Below are 21,377 nucleotides of genomic sequence, written 5' to 3'. Positions count from 1 at the left end.
ATGAAACCATCAGACTCACGTTTCAGACCTCGGCCTCGACCTCTTCCTGCTTCTTCTGCTGGTTGACCCTCTGTTCAGAAACAAGGAAGTCAATTGGCTGTTCACGATAGTGTCTACGTTAAGGTGTTGATTTACGTGCCACAACAGGGAGATGATATATCAGTTTGACTTGATGGAACATGTGAGGAAATGGTAAATATGAAACCAAGAAGCTGAACTTGAGACACAAGCAGACGATGATGAAGAGGAGCTTCCACAACATGAAGGGATGGAACACAACAGGGATGTAAAGGTAGAGAACACGTGGACTGATGACTGACGTGACCCAGAAAGGACAGACACACACATGACATGACAGAAGTGAAATGAATACGACAACACAGGAATAAAATGAACACAAATATAAGAAATGATGACGTCTATGGCTGAAGATATGGAGAAGTGAGGAAGATTTTAGATGGAGGCATGATGGTGGGGATGGGCAGAGGTTATTCTGGGCATGATGGAGGATCTTTCTCGGTGAGGTGGGGCCACCACTATCTCACCTCTCCTGGTCATCCCAGGAACCTCTAGAGCACCTTCTTGTGTGTCACCCTCCCAGTCCTCAGAGCCGCCACTGTCCCGAGGAACCAGCTCCCAGCCCCAGACCTCCTCCTCCTCCTCCTGCTCCGCTTCTTCCTCTGCTTCGAACTCCTCTTCGAACACCTCCTCCTCCGGCTGCGTGGCAACCTTCTTCATCTGCACGGCTCCAGGAGACACCTCCTTCACCAGGGGAAACTTCCCTTTATCAGGTCTGGCAGGTTCTGCAGACTTCTCCTCTTCTGGTGACGGTTTCCTCGGGACCTTTTTAAGAGTGACTGCTTCAATCGACTCTACGGGAGAAACAGTCTTCGGAACCTTCTTGAGTCTGTCGATGCTCGACTTCCTCTCAGCAGGTGCTGCTTCTTTCAGCTTCTCAACTTGAGGAGATGGAGTCTTCTTCAGCCCAACCTTCTTGAGCTGTTCCAGAGGTTTAAGAGCAACTTCTTCCTTCTCCTCTTTCACCTTGGGTGTGACTCCCTTCTTCAGCTGCAGAGGTTTTGGTTCTTCAGGAACCTTCTCCGGTTTCTTAACAGATGTTGGTACAGGAGACGCAGTCTTCTCCGCGGGAACTGAATCTAACTCTTTTGTCTTCTCCAGCTTCTTCTCTGGAGCTTCTGTGATCTCAGGTTTCTTCACTCTTCCCACCGGCTCTCGTTCTTTTAGTTTCTCATCAGGAGTTTTGCGACGAGGTTGCAGGTCATCAAGTGGCTTCTTCTCTTTCTCCTCCACTGGTTTCTTCTCCGGCGCTGCCTCCTCTTTGGAAGGTCTGGAGAACGGCTTCAGCTTGACGCTCTCTATCTCTTGTTCTTGTGTTGGGATTTTCTTCACCTTGGTTGGTGCCTTGACTTCCTCTGACTCTTTCTCTGGACTTTTCTTTTTATCTAAAGGCGTCAACACCTTGGCTTGGGGCTCTTTCACCTCTGGAGGAGTTTTCACAGGTTTTTTGGGAAGTTCTTTGGGTTCCACCTCTCTGGAGATCCTCTCACCTTTCTGGAAAGGCTCAGTGTCCCTGGTTGGTCTTTCCTTCTTATCTTTCTCTGGCTCCTCTGCTGCTTTGACCGGTTTCTCAAATGGTTTAAGTTTGATTATTTCTGGTTCCACTTCATCTGAAGGCAGTTTCTTCGCTTTCTTCAAGACTGCAGTGGGTTGAGCAGATTCCTCTTCCTTTGGCGTCTTGGGAGTTTTCTTTAGAGAAATGGTATCTTCTGGTTTCTGGTCCTTTGTGACAGGTGTCTGACGACTCCATGCATCTTTAGGAACCTTCGTTTGTTCTTCTTTAGGTTTAATGACTTCTGGCTTTTTTACAACATCAGCTTTGTCTCGAGTTTTCTTCTCCTCCGCAGCTCTCCTGGTGGAGACTGACATCTCCACAGTCTCTTCTTCATGAACCATCTCCTCCACCTCGAACACGGTGGTCCTGGTGACCTTCTGAGGTTTCTCCTCCACTTCAGGCTCTTTAGGAGGAGCTGACGGCACCTTCTTCAGTTTGATCACTTCCTGTTCCTCCTCCACTGCCTTCACCACTCTGGTGCTTTTCTTCAGCGTCGGAATCTCAAACTTTGTTTCCTCTTCCAACTGAATTTTACCTTTTTTGAGCAGAACCGTTTCTGAGGCAGCAAAAGTTTCACGTTACTTAAAATCATCAGCGATTGTAAAAGTGAGAAAAAAACAACAAACAAGACGACAAAGACTCAACAACTTTCACAGAAAAACATAAAGTGTGTGTTGTGCATTTGAAATATACAATATAAAATAATAATAATTTTCCTGATGTGTCTGTTTGGAGTCAAATAGATTTTCTGATTAGATCCGTAACCTCCTGGTTGAATGTAATGATAAGTAATAATGATTCACCTATAAAACCAAGCAGTCGTGCAAGCTTCTGTGTTTATCATAAATAATTGAGTATCAAAGAAGTAAGTGTGAATCACTCTCGTACCTTTCTTCACGCCTCCAGGTGCCTGGACCGGTCCTTTGGTTTCATCTGACAGAAAAACAGTTCAGGTCATTAGTTCAGAAACAAGGAGAAAACAGGAAGAACGTTTCTTAAGGAACGACCGGTGTCGTCACTTAGTTAAAGATCGTAAGAAAAGATGAAGCTATGAGAAAAGTAACACGTTGTTAAAAGATTCAAACTCAACATGTGAGTGATATGAAAAGAACAAACACAACAAACAGTGAGGACACACACACAGTGAGGACACACACACAGTGAGGACACACACACAGTGAGGACACACACACAGTGAAGACACACACAGTGAAGACACACACACAGTGAGGACACACACACAGTGAGGACACACACACAGTGAAGACACACACACAGTGAGGACACACACACAGTGAAGACACACACACAGTGAGGACACACACACAGTGAGGACACACACACAGTGAGGACACACACACACTGTCTACCTGTGGGAGGAGACTTCTTCTCCACCACCGAGGGTTTTTCTGATTTGGACGGTTCTTCAGGTTTCACCACAGCTTGAGGTTTAATCGCTTCAGTGTTAAAAGAATAAAGTGGAGTTTGATCAGAACACGAGGGTTTTATAAAGTCACAGCGATGAAGTCAGTTTGTGACGATACCTGCTTTAGTTTCCTCCTGTGGAGAAATTCTCTTCTCCAGCTTCTTTTCCTCAGCGACCTCCGGCTGTTTGACAGCAGGAAGCTGTTTGCTCTCTTTGAGTTTCAAGATAGAAAAGGTTCAGTTTAAACCACCTGGTTTCTCTTTAACCACTCGTTTCTTCAGGTTAAAGTGTCAAAGATCATGTTTTAAGAGTGACATTCTCTTCAATGTCTTCACACACAAACAGACATAGAACACGTGAAGAAGAGGAGCTGGTACCTGGTTGAGGAGCAACTGGTTTTACCAGCGGTTCTTTGACTTGTGGCGGCGACGTCGGCTTCCCGGGAACTTTTAATAAAATGATACAACAACAGTGAGAGAAGAATAGAGACAGACAAAGAAAAGGACAAAGAGGAGGAGTTTCCACAGAGACATGTGACTTGTGCTCGTCTGAGAAAACACGATCACACAGTGACACCAACTGGAGTTAGAAGAAGAACAACATGGACCTGTTCAGAGTCGGACTCAGTCCACAGTGAGATGATTGAACACAATGAGTGACGTGACGTGGAAATCCAAGAAAACCTGAGAGTGAGAACAAGAAGGTGCTCGACAGATGCTCAGAAAACAAGAAGGTGCTCGGTGACACGGAACCTTTTCTGTCTTTATACCTCCTGAAGAGTTCTTCTCTTTCTTTTCTGGTTCCGCAAACACAACCCTGGTTTCTACCAAGTTCTCCACTGTCGGAGGAGTTGTGTGTCGAGCGTGTGGTGCGTCCACCTCCGACCTTCTGGTCCTGGTGGAACCGTCCTCACGTCCTGTTTGGTGCAGAGACCTCTTGTTCTGCTGCAGTTTGGTTCTGTCTGTGACTGAAGGTTCTGAGACTGAAAGTTCTCTGACTGAAGGTTCTGTGACTGAAGGTTCTGTGACTGGAGGTTCTCTGACTGGAGGTTCTCTGACTGGAGGTTCTCTGACTGGAGGTTCTGTGACTGAAGGTTCTCTGACTGAAGATTCTGAGACTGAAGGTTCTCTGACTGAAGGTTCTGTGACTGAAGGTTCTCTGACTGAAGGTTCTGAGACTGAAGGTTCTCTGACTGAAGGTTCTCTGACTGAAGGTTCTGAGACTGAAGGTTCTCTGACTGAAGGTTCTCTGAATGAAGGTTCTGTGACTGAAGGTTCTCTGACTGGAGGTTCTCTGACTGGAGGTTCTGTGACTGGAGGTTCTGTGACTGGAGGTTCTCTGACTGAAGGTTCTCTGACTGGAGGTTCTCTGACTGGAGGTTCTGTGACTGCGGACTCGTCTTTGCTTTTGTTTTTCACAGTTTCTGTCTCGATTGTTTTTGGTTGAGCGACGTTTGTTTGTTTTTCTAAAACAGTAAAAGTTTGTTTTTCCATTCGAGGAACTTTGGCTGGTCCTGGACGTTTCTCCAGTTCAGTGGTTGACCTGACGTCCGGTTCCACCCTGAGACTCTGGGTTTCTGCAGCTTTGGGTTCTGTGTGTCCCAGCTTCAGGTTTGATCCCTGAACCGGACCAACAGTTTCTGTTCTGCTCTGAACGGAGACAGCTGGAGACTGAACTTCACATTGATCTCCTCTCATCTGATCCTCTCTCTGAGGAACAGCTTCTCCAGCTAATCTCAGTGTTTCTGTCCTTTGTGTTCTCACTCGATTATTTCTCTCCTCAGACTTGTTTTCTCTGGTTTGATGTAAGTTCTGATCCTTCTCTCCGGAGTGTTCCTCTGGATGAAGACGCTCTGACGGTCGTAGGACGTCATCAGGTGAAATAAACGTTAGTGAAGCATCTGATATATCTGGTTCTTTTCTGATCAGAATTGTTTGGCCTGGGACCCGCTCTAGTCTTGGTTTGGTGGTTTCAGTCTGACTCTGTGCAGCTGGGACGTGGACAGATGTTTCATCATGTTTATCTCCATCGTCTCTAAGTGAATGAGAAGCTTCGGTCACTTTTCTCTTGAGCTGTTTCTGCTTCGTTGGTTCCGTTTCCTCCACGAATGAAGTTTTATCAGTTGTTAATTGACCTGAGACATTTTTTAAATTAACCTCTTTGTCTTTAATCTGTCGTTTATCAGTTAAGATTTGTGAATCATCTCTGAATTCATGCATCTGCTCTCTTCTTGAACCAGAGAGTTTTTCCTGATCATCAGGAGAAATGAGCCTCGGTAGAGTTTGTGATTTAACGTCTTTAACGATCTGAGCTCTTTCCGATGTGACTTCCATCACAGGAGCCGCTGACGCTCTTCTTCTCACTTCTTCCTCTTTAGCTTCTGTTATTATCGGAGAAACTTCTCCATATTCACGTCTTAATACAACTGTCTGCGACTGAACTCCCTGTAGGGAACTTTGTGCGTCAGTGTTTAGTCGTCGTTGTGTTGATGTTTTAGAATCTCGTCCTGTGGCCTCTGAGCTTCTGTTTGTTTTCGGTCTCTGTTCTTTCTGCTGTGAGACGTTTTCTGCTCTTGTTGCTTTGGTTCCAGGAGAAACCGTCTGTTGGGTTTTGTCTCCGTCTAATAGAAGAACTGAGCTGGTTTTGTTTTTCAGTTTTTCAGGAGCTTCTTTCTGTCGAAGTGTTAAATCTGCTTCAGGTGAAACTCTCATGTTTAACTGATCTTTAAGAACTGAATCTGAGTCTGAGTTAACTTCATCTGAGCCCACGCCTGAGGCCAGTGGTTTTAACGTCTCTCCTGTTTGTTTTTTAGATTTAATTATTTTTGCCGAAACATGAACGTCTGGTTTTATTGATCTAATATCAATGATCAGATCATCAGGAGAAATGAACCTCGGTAGAGTTTGTGATTTAACGTCTTGAACGATCTGAGCTCTTCCCGATGTGACTTCCATCACAGGAGCCGCTGACGCTCTTCTTCTCACTTCTTCCTCTTTAGCTTCTGTTATTAGCGGAGAAACTTCTCCATATTCACGTGTTAATAAAACTGTCTGCGACTGAACTTCCTCCAGAGAACGTTTTCTATCTCTGTCTGATGTTTTCTGTTTTGATTTCTTTCCTTTTCCATCTTTAGTCCTGATTTCTGTTTTGTCTAACTTCTCGTCATCTTTACTTTTGGTTGTTTTGTTGAGTGAAACTTGTTCGGACTCGTTTGTTGTTTTCAGTGTTTTCTGTGTGTCAGTTTGTTTCTGTCGTGTTTTTTTCTCTTCAGCTGGAATCATTCTGTCACTTTCAGTAACTTTATCAGTTTTTACGTCTCCTCCGTCTTTCACAGATGAAACTTCCATCACGGACGTTCTCCTCTTCCCCTGTTTAGTGTCTTTTAATTCAAATGGAGAAACTGTCTCAGACTGAATTTCTCGAACTAGTTGTTCATCGTACATCTTTTCTATCTTTTCAGGAAATTGTCCCAACTCTTTCTTCTCGGTTTCTCTGTCTTTAACAGAGCCAGAATATATTTCTGGAGAATCGTTTTGTTGCGTTTGCTCGGACTCTGTTTCCTGTGGAGTCGTGTTGTTCTCTTGTCTTTTCAGCGTCTTCTTCTCACTGTCTCTCAAGTCTTTGACCTCATCATCCACCGAGTGTTGCTGGAAATCTGTTTTAGTGTCTTTACTTTTAATGGTCACAGGTTTCTGGTCGTCTGTCAGCTGCTTTGTCCCTGAAGAGATTCTATGTTCCTGTTTGCTTTCATCAGGTCGAACTTTACTTACTTCATCTTGAACCATCTTGATTCTTGATGTTTCAGATTTTATTTTCTTCTCCTTGTGAGAAGCAGTTTCTACTTGACGGTGTTTGTCTGGTTCTTCTCTCTCAGTCTCCTGATCTACCCTCTTCATCTCTGAGGACTTTCCTGTTTTTAGAGTTTGAGAGAAACTTAAACTTTCTACAGACGTAAAGTCTCGATCAACTTTAGGTGCACGTGAGACTTTTATTTTCTGTTGCTCAGTTTTGGGTTTAATATTTACGTCATCTTTACCAAAAGTGGTTTTAGAGGAGAGTTGTTCGACTTTAACTTCATGTAATTTACCTAGATTTGGTTTTCTCTCCTCCAGAGGAGAACTGTCTGTGAAACAAACATCTCCACCAGCTGCTGGTTTGGTTTCTGTAGAAGTTTGATCCATCACTGGTTTAACTGGAACTTTTCTGTCACTTTGTGCCAGTTGAGCTGTTTCGTGTTTTAGAGCAGTGACTTTATAAGTGTGATGTTTAACTGTTCTGATCTTGAGCTGCTCTGGTTGGACTCTGATCTCTGGAGCTTTCATCACGTTCTCTTCTTGTGGAGACACTGACTCGCTCTCTGTCACATCACGTTCTTCATCAACCAGCGCAGCTTTTATCACTAATATCTTAGTTTGATCGAGTTTTTCAGGACGTTTTCTGGAGAAGTCTTTAGTTTTATCAAGTTTCTCAGGTTCTTCATCTTTGTTTGAACTCACTTTTTGTGTTTGATCTTTAACAGAGACCAACTTTAATGGGATTATTTTGTCTCCTTCAGGTCGATCTAACTTCTGTCTTTTCTCATTCAGCTGTTGTAACTTCTCATTCCCGTCGGTTTCCTCATCAACCACCACGCCCTGAACCTTCATCACTGATTCACTGGTTTGATCGAGTCTTTCAGGACGTTCTCTGGTGAAGTCTTTGGTTTGATCTTTTTCTGGAGCTGTAATCACTTCCTGTTCAGTTTCCTGTGGCGACACTGACTCGCTCTGTTTCACGTCACTTTCTTCATCACATGCAGGAGACTCTCTGGACTCTCTCGCTGTCACTCTTTCCTTCTTTGATTTGACTTCAGTAACACCTGAACTCTTCTTACTGGCTGGTTCTTTCCTCACTGGTTTATTCTGCTGTTCAGTCAAAGTATTTTTGTCGCTTTGATTTAATTCAGATTTTTGATGTGACTCAGAATCTGTTGGAGTCAGATTCGTGTCTTTGTTCAGGGAAACGTGAGAATAATCATCTGTGGGAAGTTTAGATTGAATCGACTCAGGTTTATTAAACGAAGAAAGTTTCTGATCTTCTGTCTCCGTTTGTTCTCTTTTTTCTGACTCTACGTGTGTTTTCAAAGGTGTCTTTGTTTGAACGTGTATTTTTGAAGTGTTCTCTGTTGTTAATGATTCTTTCGATCTTTTAAACTTGGACTTTTCTACTCGGTCGTCTGTTGCTCTCCTCACTTCATTTAAAGAATCTCTTTCTGGCTGACTCTCCTCACGTCTGTCCACACTTTGTCTTCTCTTAATCTGAGCTCCTTCTTCCTTCAGAGGAAGTTTCCCTGAGATTTCAGGAGTTTTACTCGTTTTATCAGTTTCTCTGATGACAGATTTCTTTTCCTTGTCTTCTTTCTCTTTCAGAGTCTTTAACCGAATCGTCTCTTTTCCTTTCTCAGCTGGAGTTTTATTTCTACCTAACTGTACGTCTTTAACTTCAGTTTGGTTGGTTTTGGTTAAATGTTCATTTGTTCTTTCAGTTTGTTCTTGTCTCGTTTTTATTTCTTTGTGTTGATTTTCTTCAGTTTTAACATCGTCTGACTCGAGGTTTAATTCAAAGTTCTCTTGATTTGTTAACTTCTGCTCTTTTTCTTTTAAATGACTCGGTTCTGTTGATTGAATTTTATCTTTGAGGACTTCAGGTTTTTCTTCTGTCTGTGTGTGTTGAGGTTTTGTATCTGTGAGTTTTTCACTTTTCGCTCGTCTTAATTTAGTCTTTTCTTTGACATGTTGATCCCGAGCGTTAGCGGCTCGGACCTGCTCGTCAGCTGGTTCCTGTCTCAATCTAATCTGTGATGGGAGTTCTGGTTCTGTTACAGCTTCGTTCTCTGACAGTGACTCAGTAGAAACCTTCTCTCTGGGTTTCATCTCTGTGGTTCCTTCCATCGGACTCACTTTCACCAACTCATGCCTCAGCTTAATGACTTTAGACAAAATGGATTCCGGCAGGAAGTCGCTGGTGGACTTCAGTTTTTCAGGAGGTGACGTCAAAGCTGTGGTCAGTTCTTCTTCGTCTTTATAATTTATTCTGTCTCCTTCTGTCTGTTCTTTTTGGTCTGACTGTTTTAATTCTTCTTCTCTGACATGTTCGGCTCTTACAGAGTGAATTTGTTGAAACTTATTTTCAGCTTCAGGAGAATCGTTTTCTTTCAGTTTCTCAGTTTGACTCATTAAACTTTGGGACTTCTGTCCGACTGGTTTCTCAGTTCTTCTCCGTCTGGACGGTTTGTTCTCGGCCGGCTGACGAACCTCTGAAGAATCGGTTTCTTGTGTCTCTGAGGTCGTTTCAGTGTTTTCACTTGAACGATTCTCTGCTTCTTCACTTTGCTTTATTTCCATCTGGACTTGACTTTGTTCTAAAGGCTGAAAAACCGTCACCTGAGATATTTTAGTTTTAAACACTTGGTTTGGATCAGAAACACTTTTAATACCTTTTCTTTCATGACTTTGAGAAGCTTTGATATTTTCTGTATAATCCTTGATGTCTACACTCGCTGTTTGAGAATCACTTCTTTGAGCTGGAGATTTCTGTTTCCTTGTTTTTACCGTAACCTTTTTATTCTTAGATTCACTTCCTGTCACAACGATGTTTCCTTTAGGTTTAGAGACGAGTCTCGAACCTCGAGTCTCCGAACCTTCAGCAACAGTCTCGTCAAACGCTTCGTCAGCTTCTCGCTTCAGATTCAAAACCACTTCTTTCACACTTTCACCCACAAGTTCTTCTTGATCGTCGTGAAACATTTGAGCTTCTTCTTCTCGTTCTACGACCTCAGCTAACAAATCAAACTCAGACGTGAAATGTTTTACGATCTTCGGAGCTCCGGCTCGTTCCTCATTAGATAAAAGAGCAGTGACGCCCCCTGGAGGTCGGAAGTGTTTAAGAGGCGTGAAGACGAGGCACCATGTGGCGGTGCCAAGAGATTAGGAAGAAGACAACAACAGAAACACAGACATGTTGAGTTAAACCAGACAAACACACACGTAATCAAAAGAAGAAGAAGAGCTGACGATGACAAAAGGAAAATATCCCGTCGTACCTTTTTCTGCTGTTTTTCTTTCTATCTCTTCTTCAGGAGACGAGACAGGACGAACAGTCGAGGGAACAGTCTCAGCCTCAGCTTCTGTTTCTTTGAAGATAATTAGTTTTAATTTAACGCAAGATATTCTTATTATTGTTATTTAAGAAGTTAGGATAAAAAAGAATCACTTTAAAAAGACGCAGCATTGAAAATGTGAAAGATGAGACGATGGCGTCTTTTTAAAACCACTGAAGTTAAACACGAAGACATGAGGAAGATGAAGGTGAAGATGATTTTCTCTCTGTACCTCTGGCAGCTGTTTGAGGTGAAACTCTTTTCTCCTCTGGTTTTGAAGCGACTGAAGTTTTTCCATCTCTCTTCTGATCGGCTTCAGATTCCTCTTTTCTCTTGACTTCTGGTTTTTCAGCCACTGATCTGATAACTTTTGGTTTCTTCAGCTCGACATCTGTTACTGACTCTTTCTGTTTGACCTCCACTTCAGCTTTAGGTTTTTCTTTCTTAATGATTTCTCCTGGTTTGATCGTTTCAGCTGCTTCGTGTTTCTTCACTGAAACTTTCTCTGAACTCTTTTCATCTTTCTTTGACTCAGAAACGACCTGAGGTTTAATCCGAGTTTCGTCTTTTCTGCTCATTTCCTCAGCGATTATTTTCTCCTGAACTTTTGTAGATTTGTCTTCAACTTTAATTTCTGTCTGTTCAATAATAACTTGTGTAATTTCCTTATTTCTTCTGTGTTTTATTTCTGGTTTAACTTCTGTTTTCCTGACTGATTCCTCTGAAATCTTTGCTTCAGTTTTCACTCTCTCACTTAGTTTTATTGATTCTGTGCTGATGAGAACTGAAGGTTTGATTTGATCTTTCACAGACTCACTTTCTGCAGTTTTCTCTCTCTTGTGTTTCTCTTTACTTTCTGTTATGATTTGGATTTCACTTTCCTTCCTGACTGGAGCTTTTGCTTCTTGTTTAGAATCGTCCTGTCGGACAGATGAGCCGTCTTTCCTCTCGTCTACGGTTTCCTCTGTCCGACACTCGATCGATGTGACTATAAACTCAGATGTTTCTCTGGTGGTTTGCAGAGCGATGACGTCTCTGCCTTGGTCTGATTCATTTTCCTGAACTAAAGCTACAGATTCTGTTTTGGTTTGTTTCCTTTTTATCGAGTCAGTAACAGATATCTCACTTCTCAGTTCAGACTTTTTCTCTCTTTGTGTCTTCGCTAAATCCTCAACTTCTGATAAGGTCGCTATCGTCTCGCCCACAGGAGCCGAATCATCCTCATGCAACATTTCGGTGTGTTCTTCCGGCGCTTCTTCGTATTCTTCAAGCGCTTCTTCGTATTCTTCCAGCGCCTCTTCATATTCTTCAAGCGCTTCTTCGTATTCTTCTGGCGCCTCTTCGTGTTCTTCTGGCGCCTCTTCGTGTTCTTCCAGCGCCTCTTCGTGTTCTTCCGGCGCCTCTTCGTGTTCTTCTGGCGCCTCTTCGTGTTTCCACATCTCCTCAGCGAGCGACACTTCCTTAGTGGCATATTGAACTTCTGTCTTCTGAGCTTGTTTGCTCTGCTTGGTCACGATAAGAGTCGTAGCTTCTAGTCGTTTTAAGAGTGGTTGAAGAACAGGCGTCATGTGGCGGCGCCAAGACGTGACAACAAAACACAAAGTCAGTGAGAGTTAGCGGACACACAGATTAAGAGTTAAATCACCGGCTGAGCATCCACATGTTTCACGAGGTTTGTACCTTTTTCAGCAGGAGACACTTTTTTCTCTGTGACTCGAATCTTCTCAATCGTCTTCATTTCTATTTTGTTTCAAGATTTTTTTAATCCAGGAAGATTTTTATAAAATAGAAATAAAAGAGAATTTCCACAGTTAACAAACAAACATGCAAAAATAGCATTAAATACACAAAACCCAGCAAACAGTGAAGATGTGAAGAACAGAAGAGGAACTGTGAAGAGGAGGCAACAGTTCAGTTTATGTCCCGAAATTATTCAGATTTAACTTTCTTTGTTGGACAAACCTAATATTTGGACTGAAAATATTTTCAGACTCAATCTCAGAAATGTAGCTTTAATAACCTAATGTAGGAAAATGGGTTAAGAGTCGTAACTGAAGTGTTGCCGAAGGTTCACGTTCATGAAGCTGTACCTTTACGAAGAGTTTCTTCAACCTCTGGTTTGACTTCAGGTGTTTTATCCAAAGAGATTCTCTCTGTTTGTTTCTTTGACACCTTCTCGATCTTCACTTCCTGCACCTTCACAGGAGTTCCCTCCGGTGCTTTCCTCTCAGGAGGTTTCCTCTCAGGAGGTTTCCTCTCGTCTTCCATCACCTCCTGAGGAGCTTCTACAGGCCTCCTCTCTGGAGCAGCCTTCTCTGACACTTTGGCCTCAGGACTTTTTTCTGGAGCCGTCTTTGGAGTTTCCTCCACTTTTCTCTCAGGTCTCTCTGGAACTCTCACCTTCACCTCAGTTTTCTGTGGAGCTGGTTGCTCTGGTGCAGCTTCAGGTTTCTTATCAGACTTAAGTTCCGTCTTCAACTCAACTACCTCATCAACTTTGTGAGGAACTTTCTCAGGCACCAGTTTAGGCTTCAAAGCTTTAAGAGGATTTGACACAAACACATGCACAAGACGTGACTTTACAGAAAGAGGAGTGTGCTCACGCACAAGAAGATTCAACTCAACAGGAAAACTTGACTCAAACCATCTGTTCTTAGGTCCAGAAGGGGGCGCTAGAGGGAAGTGTCAGGCTCAGAGAAAGAGGTCAGGAGGTTTTTACTAATAAATATCCTACATGATATATTCTGTATGAAGATACTAATGTTTGACAGTGATTAGAGTGAAGTGATCCTGTTGGTCAGAGACGGAGAGGAGAGTACCTTTCTCTTTCTCTTTCTCTTTCTCTTTCCTTGTCACTTGGTCTTTGGGAGGAGCGACGACAGCCTCTGGCTCCTTTGCTGCTGTTTGAGGTTCAGGACGTTTTTCCTCCACAGGAACTTTAAAGAGCATCACAAACAGTAGAAGATGAACTTGTGATGAAGAGTTGTTAGAGAAAAGCCACTCTATCGAGTGTGAGACGAGAAAACAGCTGACGGAGACTCTGGAGCCAGCGACTAGACGTTAAGAGTTTAAGATGAAGGTGAGAGTTTTGAGTGTGAGGATGATTGACAGCTCAGGTACCTTTAGCTGCCACAGGCTTCTTCTGTGGAGCTTCTTCTCCGCTCTGCACCTTCAGTGGGACTGTGGCTGGAGGAGCTGGAGGAGGAGCCACCTCCTTCTTTGCTGCTAGTTCTTCAAAAGAACACGTCATTCGTCAGACATTTGCAGAAAACGTGAGTCGCTGTTAAATTTAGACAAACGATTCACTCACAGACATCGGAGACTTAAAGGTTTCAAGAAGTTTAAGAATTTAAACCTAAGTTCAATAAACACTCACAAAAGCAAGATTAAAGTTAAATTCCGAGTTAAGAGATTTAAGAAAACAATCCAGAGTGGCCTCTCAGCCAGACCTGTACCTTTCTTCAACGGTTCCTTTGGAGCGGCCGTCGGTTCTGCTTTGGTCTTGGCTGGTTCTGGTATTGCTTCAGGTTTTTTAACTGCCGGCTCAGGTTTGGGAACCGTGACGGGTTTTGGTGCAGGAGGTTCTGGCGTGGCGACTGCCGGTTGGGGTTTTGTCACAGGAGGCTCCGGCTTACGGACCCCTGGTTTTGGTTTTTCTGGTTCTGGTTTTGGCTTCTGGACTCCTGGTTCCGGCTTGGTCTCAGGCTTGACCTTTGCCAGCTCTGGTTTTCCAGGTTCTTCAGGGACTTAAAGCAACATTCAGATAGTTAACATTTAAGCAAAGACACAGAAATTCAAAGATTCGCTTCCATGTTGAAGCTGAACAAACACAATGAAGACTTTGAGACTGATGACACAGAAACACACACTGCCTGAAGTCGTGAGAACCCAACACACATCCAGACAGAACAGGAAGTACCTTTGGACGGTGGTGTTGTCGGCTTCTTCAGCGCCACCGGTTTAGCTTCAGCCTCCGGCTGGATCTTGGCAGGTTTGGGTTCTGCTTTGGGAGCCGGTGAGGGTTTAGGCTTTGGTTCAGGTTCTGCTTTTGGTTTGGGTCTGGGTTCAGGTTCAGGCTTTGCCGCAGGAGCCACCTTCTTGGGCTCTGCTAGAACCTGAGGCTTGGACTCATCTTCAAGTAGGTAACACAGACAGTGGCTAGCGTTAGCATAAAGTGCTGGAAGGATGTAAAAGTTATGAAGAGGCGTTCAGAAGAGCTGACACTGAACTAAGAGACACACTGAAGCAGAGACAGCGATGTGAGACACAGAGGACAAACAGGATCTGAATCCAGACCAGACAGATGTTCACACTGGAGAAGTTACAGAGCAACGTGGAGCTGAAGACAGGAAATGGGCAGAAGAACTCGTACCTTTCTTTGGCACTCCAGGCTTTTCAGTGGGCAGTGAGGGAACAGGCTTCTGAAGCTCCTCTGGTTCTTTAAGGTTTAAACATGAGGCAGAAAATCAAAGACAACAAAAGGAATGAGAATCAGGTTCAGCTGTTAACACATCAGAACAGAGGAGGAGCCTCTACCTTTGAGAGCAGGAACCTGCTTCTTCTCTGGGACTGAAACCACTGCAGCCTTTTTCTCCACTGGCTTTTTGGCCTCGACTACATGAGATGTTCAGTAAAAAGTCACAACACAGAAACATGGAGACGTTACTGAGTGAGGAGCACCTCATCACATCAGAAACACAGGAAGAGCATGACTTCACATTGAAGGTATGTTGGTACCTTCAGGCTGGACCTTCACAGCTGCTGTGGGCTTCTCCTCAGGCTGTTTCTCTTCAGCTTTGAGAACTGACAAAGACAGCGAGGGAGTTAGCACCAGCACAGAGACGCCGAGCGTTTGCAAGTGAAGCAGAGAAGCGCAGAAGAGAATTACAGAAGAAAAGAAAAAGCTTCTACAGTAGATGAAGTAATTACTGTTCTACAGTAGCAAGAGAGGAAGAGTGAGGAAACCAGGACAAAGCCGAACAGACAGGACAGAGGAAGACGTTAGTAGCGGAGGAAGGAGAAGTGAGTTTGCAGAGAACAAGGCGCTGAAGCTGCAGACGATGTTCAGCTCTCGTACCTTTGGATGGGATTCCCTCTCTCACTCCAACTATCAGAGTCTCCACCGTTTCCTCCACCGCGACCCTGGCAGCTGGAGAAACACAGGAACACCAGGATCATGATTAGTATCAAACATTAATCACTGCTGCTTGAAGTATAAATGATTATATCACTGTGACTGAAGGACTTCTGCTCGTAGCCGATGTTAAACACAACAACCTGAAATCAAGTCTCGTGCGTGTTGTGACATTAACTTCACTGGTGGAGCTCAGACCTAAAGTCAGTGGTTAGAAAATGGAAACCACAACGATTGACCTGCACTCCAAGGACGTGCAGGTCCTCAGTTAAAGAACCAGCAGAGGTTATTTTCAACAAGAGGAAACACAAGGACCTGACAAAGACAAAGAGCCAGGCCCCAGCGGCTCTGACCCACGGACCACCGGATCTGATACCTTTGGTTGTCGACACCTGTTGTGAAACCGTCTCCTCCGTCCGGCTCTGATACTCGACTGTGACGAGCAAAGGGACAGAAGACAAGAAGCGTGAGAAGAAACGTTGGTGACAAAATCTGCAGCGTCACAGTTTCACCGAGTGGACAAGAGGGATGAATAAATCTCTGTGATCTCATGGATTATTCAACAGGACGAGGGTCAGAGGTCAGAGGTCAGAGGTCATCAGGACCTGAGCCTCTGAACAACCAAGAGTCATAAAATGGTCCAAAGAGAAATAAAACAAACATCGTCAGTTCCAATTGTCTCATTATAGTAATTCATCCATTAGTCACTTTATTAATTCAAGGACACGTGTGAAGTCTGATCTACTGAGAACAAAGTGCTTTGTAACTTTGTCTAAAACAAGTCAATTATGTTATTATTTACATCAGTGGAAACAGGAAGTGAACCGTGTAACTTCCTGGTTCGACCCGATGTTCTGCTTCATGAGACAAACTCACTATCTCCTAAATGATTAAAGATTCAGAGAATGTTCTCAACTCGTTCACTTTATATGTTATTGTCTTTTCTTGATTTGTGGGGAAACAGTCAAACGGCTGAAAGGAAAGTTAAAGTTGAAGTAAAATTTACTTAATTAAATAAATTGCATTACATTGTCCTTACTCTGTTTCCTAAATTTACATCCATGATTATTCTTGTATTTCCAGGAAACTTTGTTGAACTTGTAAAAAGCTCAAAGTAAGGATCTCGAACGAGTTTCCTGTAAGAACCTCAGCAGATCTCAGGCTTCACACATTCCATCAGATTCCATTTGTTTCTGTCACATTTCATTTTCTACAAGATTAAAGAGTTTGACTGTGAATCGACGACACAGCAGAAGATTAGTGTCACATGAAAACATGGAAGATGTGAAGATGGTTAAAGATTAAAAAAAGAAGAAAATCCCACAATGTCAGAGACTCAACAAACAAACAAGATCACGTAGACGTTCGTATAAAATCCACACACACGTCACGTGACACAATGACGATGTTATGATGAACAGATTTGGGTAAAATAACATCTGTAAACATTTTAATTAACCTGATTCTTCCAGTAGATAACAATCTGAAAACTAATCAGATTTTCTATTTTTGGCATAATTTCAATTATTTTTTGGCATCATTTAAAGAATTGTTTGAGTTTGGTCCCAGATCTGCTCACTTGGTTTGATGGTGATGGAGAAAATGAGGTTTGAGTAAAAGGAGGAAATACACGTGTGTTACCTCTTCGCTCCACCTCCACCTCTTGATACGAATATTCAGCCGATTCTTTAAAAAACAACCATGTTCTTATTTATTTCCGTTCTTAAGAACAAATTCTTTTTCAATGGTTAGTTTGTCAGTGAGGTGAGAATATTTTTTTCTTAAATTGATGTTAATCAGTTTTCAGGGTGAAGGATGTGAGAGGATGAAGAATAAAAACATCAGTAAATACCTCTGTGTTCAAACTTTTCTTCATACTGATAGAACTCAGCAGATTCTTTAAAACAAAAAAACATTATGTGATTTTAAAGATTTAGATTGATGTTTAAATGAATGGACTCATAAGAAGCTTCCCAGCTGCGTTCTGCTCCTGGTTCTGGTCTTACCTTGGATTGCCACAGACGAGGACACGTCGGGCCTCTGAATCGAGGAATCTGGCACATCTACAAGTTCATACCAAAACTTTCTTTAGTATTCAAGAACAAATGTGTGTAAAGAAGAATTAAAACATTGACATTTTAAAAAATCCTCCTGCTCAGTAAAGTAGTTGAATAACAAAAGGTATGAAGAGCATTCTGGTCATGGACTTCATCCTGACTGTAGAACTATGGCCGCGGGTTGAGCCCCTCTGAGTAAGAGATAAGCTAAGGTTTAGATCCTATGACCATAAGCAGCTACACATACACGACAATATCTCTTGACAACAAATGAAAGAAAGTCTAAATTCTTTCTCTTTATTTTGACCTGATCTGTATTTGACCAGTTTACCAGTAAGAGGCTTGATGCATCAGCCAGTTAGCAGATCTTTAACTGTGAGCGGCTGCAGACACCAGTTACTAATGTTCAGCATCATGTCAGACCAGCAACAGGTGGAAGCTTCTGTTTTATAGAATGTTACAATTACATTTATGTCAAGTTCCAATATAAACAAAATAAATGGACTCACAAAAAAACACGGGGACAAAAACAAAGAGGAAGTGAGTGTTCGCAGCTCACTGCTTCGCTGGTTCCCTCAGATTCACTGTGGGAATTTAAACGTGTTCTACAAGCTTTCATTGTTTGTAGGTTCTATGTTTATCAGGTTCCAGTCACACTCTGTGTTAGGGGACTTTTGGGGACCAGACAAAAGGACCCAACATGGAACCAGTCGGCTGTTACTAAGCAACAGGCAGCGAGTAGCAGCGTTCAGCCTGGTTCAGGTGATGATTCAGGCTCTGGATCAGAAGTTAACTGGTTCTCACAGAGTCGTCGCTCGAGTGGACGACCACGAACTGATGGTTATGAGGGAACCGCTCTAGCTCGGCTCGGTTCTACAGAGAACAAGAGGATTTCCTGAAATGCCCTGACACATTCTAGAAGACAGGATACTCACCCATGGGAACCATTGCTAATTCAATTTCTGTGAAAAAGGGAAAGAGTGAAAAAGTGTTTAACACTAAAAGAGACCCAGGCTGAACAGAAGATACAAGGTGGCGCCTGACTAGGAACTGTACCTTTGCCAGACAAATAAAGCTCAGCTGTGCTCTTAGCCTCTCCTCTGGGCTCCAACCTCACAATCACTGAGTACACGCCTACATGGGATTAGTAATGAAGACGTTTAACACTCAGGAAAACAATCAGGAAAAAAATCTGCAGGGCTGTGACGGGCGTTTGGGGCGAGATGGCGCTCTACACACCTTCGTCTTCGATGGTCACGTTTCGGATGACCATGAAATGTCTTCTGTCCTCGCTTGTGAAGTTGTACTTTGTGCTCTCTTTCAGTTCCCAGGTGTCTTTGTACCATGACACGATAGCGTTGTCAAACGACACCTCGCACTCAAAGGTGGCCGACTGGCGCTCGTTGACTTCCACGTTGTGGATGCGTTTGGTGAAATGAATTTGCTCGGCTAAAACAGATAAAGACGTGAATGGGTAAATGTGTTTGGCATCACAACTGGGAATGTATGACAACAGCTGAATGGTAGTTTCACCGACAACACATCCACACGGTTAGAAATGATGACCAGAGGACAGTTATGATGACTGGTTGTTGGGGGGGGGGCGGTTGAGTCGGGACAGATGTCAGAAGACAACACATGAGATGATGGCAGACTTCCTCCAGGACAGCAGAGCAGTAAAGAATGTTAAGACAGAAGAAGAAAGAGCGGAAAAAAGAGGGAAAACCCCAAATCTCCAACATTAGTTGAGTGATGGAGTCAAAGAGGTTAGTGAACGGGTAGAACATCCACGTCTAGAAGGTTGCAGGAAGGTTTCCAGGTACAAACCTTCCACCCAGAGGTCGGCTGATGACTCCAGGTGCTGGTACCTGCAGGTGTATCGACCCTGGTCTTCGTTCTTCAGGTCTCTGATCAGAAGCTTCTGAACCTTGTGCTTCACCTCAGACGTGAACCTGCCCTTCATCTCTAACTTCTTGCCGTTTTTATACCAGTGAGCTTCTACGTTAGGGACGGACAACTGACAAGACAGAGAGCACGCCTGGCCTTCCTTACCCGATGTGTCCTGCAGGTGCTTCTCAACCTCCACTTCTGAAAGACAGAACAAACATCAGGTTGGTTTGGACGTCACAAGACAGTTTCCACCAACCAGTGACCAACTGGTGTTCCTTCAGGCTGGTCTTAACTGGTGCACCAACCAAAACATAAGACTGGTCTTAATTACTCTCATAACCCAGAACAGAAAGGTATGAGTGAATAAGCTGACGAGCGGACATGAGACCAGCTGGTTCAGCCAGTTCCTCGTCCAGTGACTCTCGGTACTGACCCATGACAGCGAGCTTGGCGCTGGAGATGTGCGGCCCACAGACGACCCGGTAGTTGCCCTGGTCCGACGACTGGCACTTCTTGATCTTGAGCAGGTGGCGGTCGCCACTGATGCTGATGTCGTACTTGTCTCCGTTATCCAGTTTCTGCGTTCCCTTGTACCAGGACAGGGTGATCTCTGGGTAGTTGATCTTGATCTCGCACTCGAACTCCGCCTCCTTGTTGGTGAAGACGGACTGATCGGAGATGTCCTTCACCACAGTGACGGGCTGCAAGAGACACAAGAGAGAAAGCTCCAGGTTACTGATAGAAAGGTTTTCTGATTTTAAAGTCAGTCCCTGATGTTTCCTCTGCCACAGATCTCCTGGAACTACCGACTCCTGAGTGGATCTGTTTGGTTCGGTCGGTGGTAACGTCTGCTCTATCAGCCTCCTTCAGTCTATCAGCTGAGCTCTGAGTCTTCATGTTGTCTGTGCAGATGATCGTGAAGGTGCTGAGGTGATGTTCTGTGTGTGATGTGTCCTGACCTCGGTGCGCTCCATCCTCTTCTGCAGGTCGGCCACCAGGCGGGCCATGTCCTCGTCTGACTCTCTGTCTCCACGTTCCAGTTCCTGTCAACAACAACATTATTACTCAGGACGTTGCTCCGGACTCGAACACACGAGGAGCTGACTGGGCGGAGCTTTACCGGTCTTCCACTTTCTTCAGCCTTCTCCTTCTTCAGCTGCTCGATGGCCTGCAGCAGGCCGCGGTAGTCTGTGATGCCGTACATGCGGGCGTACTTCTCGTACTCTTTGGGGTCCACGTTCCTCAGCAGCTCCACGATGTCAATGTCCTTCTCCTCCTGTGGACTCTTCTGCTTCGATGGCGTCCTGAGGACAAAACAAAGGAGAGTTTGGTTGGATTTGTTGGAGAATATTTCCACAGACATCCGGACAGCGACAGAAACTCTGGTGAACTCACTTCTTCAGTTTGGCTCGGAGGTCTCCCTCGAGCAGCGACGCCTCTTTCTTCTCGTCCACGTGCATGTCGGTGTTGCACTCGATCTCTCCGTGCTTGTTGGAGGCAACGCACCTGTACTGGCCCGAGTCCGACTTGGTCACCTCTCTGATCTCCAGCTTGGCCTCCTGGCCCTTCTGCTCGATGGAGATGCGGCCGCCGGCCGTCACCTGCCTCCACTTCCCCTTCATCCACTTCACACTGGGGATCGGGTCTCCGCCCACCTTGGCGATGAAGGTGGCGGTGCCCTCTGAGGAAGAGCAGGTGGCGGTTAATCTACAGTCTCAGGTTGTGTGTTGCGTTGTGTGATGTTCTGTGTGTTTGTGTGCGTCTCACTCTCAGTGACGTGTGCAGCTTTCGGTTTCTCAATGAAGAACAGGTTGTCCAGTTTTTTGGGCGGAGCAGCAGCTGCAGCTTCAGCCACAGGCGCAGCTGCTCCTGGTTTCTCTGCAACACAACAACACGGTGCAATAATACACAACTGTTTTCTTCCTCCAATAAAGACACAGATATTGTTTCCAAAGATGGAGTTTTAGTTTGAATTGTGGTCACAGTTTTAAACACTGACAAAAAAAACAACTTTAAAATGAGCTGAAAACAGTGAAATCATGAGAAGCTGCAGTTTGTGAAAAGTCCGGTTCACTAAGAGATGTTCTAATGAGCAGCTA

At 44.1% G+C, this 21,377-nt stretch overlaps 1 protein-coding gene across 1 annotated transcript in view; it reads right to left on the bottom strand.

Annotated features, from left to right (window-relative positions):
- LOC133021930 (titin-like) overlaps window positions 1-21,377 on the bottom strand; it is a 179,775-nt gene that overhangs the window by 96,297 nt on the left and 62,101 nt on the right. The window contains exons 50-76 of the mRNA XM_061088939.1: window positions 21,046-21,156; window positions 20,674-20,959; window positions 20,399-20,582; window positions 20,238-20,321; window positions 19,712-19,979; window positions 19,216-19,476; window positions 18,628-18,837; window positions 18,445-18,522; window positions 18,324-18,350; window positions 17,338-17,394; window positions 17,184-17,228; window positions 16,973-17,017; window positions 15,708-15,764; window positions 15,275-15,346; window positions 14,935-15,000; window positions 14,734-14,811; window positions 14,570-14,635; window positions 14,117-14,329; window positions 13,647-13,943; window positions 13,318-13,428; window positions 13,017-13,133; window positions 3,437-3,505; window positions 3,178-3,270; window positions 3,004-3,090; window positions 2,522-2,566; window positions 546-2,189; window positions 20-70 (exon numbers count right to left, since the gene is read on the bottom strand). Of these exons, the coding sequence (XP_060944922.1) occupies window positions 20-70; window positions 546-2,189; window positions 2,522-2,566; window positions 3,004-3,090; window positions 3,178-3,270; window positions 3,437-3,505; window positions 13,017-13,133; window positions 13,318-13,428; window positions 13,647-13,943; window positions 14,117-14,329; window positions 14,570-14,635; window positions 14,734-14,811; window positions 14,935-15,000; window positions 15,275-15,346; window positions 15,708-15,764; window positions 16,973-17,017; window positions 17,184-17,228; window positions 17,338-17,394; window positions 18,324-18,350; window positions 18,445-18,522; window positions 18,628-18,837; window positions 19,216-19,476; window positions 19,712-19,979; window positions 20,238-20,321; window positions 20,399-20,582; window positions 20,674-20,959; window positions 21,046-21,156 (4,722 nt within the window). The remainder of the gene's footprint in view (window positions 1-19; window positions 71-545; window positions 2,190-2,521; window positions 2,567-3,003; window positions 3,091-3,177; window positions 3,271-3,436; window positions 3,506-13,016; window positions 13,134-13,317; window positions 13,429-13,646; window positions 13,944-14,116; window positions 14,330-14,569; window positions 14,636-14,733; window positions 14,812-14,934; window positions 15,001-15,274; window positions 15,347-15,707; window positions 15,765-16,972; window positions 17,018-17,183; window positions 17,229-17,337; window positions 17,395-18,323; window positions 18,351-18,444; window positions 18,523-18,627; window positions 18,838-19,215; window positions 19,477-19,711; window positions 19,980-20,237; window positions 20,322-20,398; window positions 20,583-20,673; window positions 20,960-21,045; window positions 21,157-21,377) is intronic.

Source organism: Limanda limanda, chromosome 16, assembly GCF_963576545.1.
Source record: "Limanda limanda chromosome 16, fLimLim1.1, whole genome shotgun sequence".
NCBI classification, from domain to species: domain Eukaryota; kingdom Metazoa; phylum Chordata; class Actinopteri; order Pleuronectiformes; family Pleuronectidae; genus Limanda; species Limanda limanda.
Note: the sequence above shows the minus strand (reverse complement) of the source record. Positions and strands in the feature narration are given on the sequence as shown.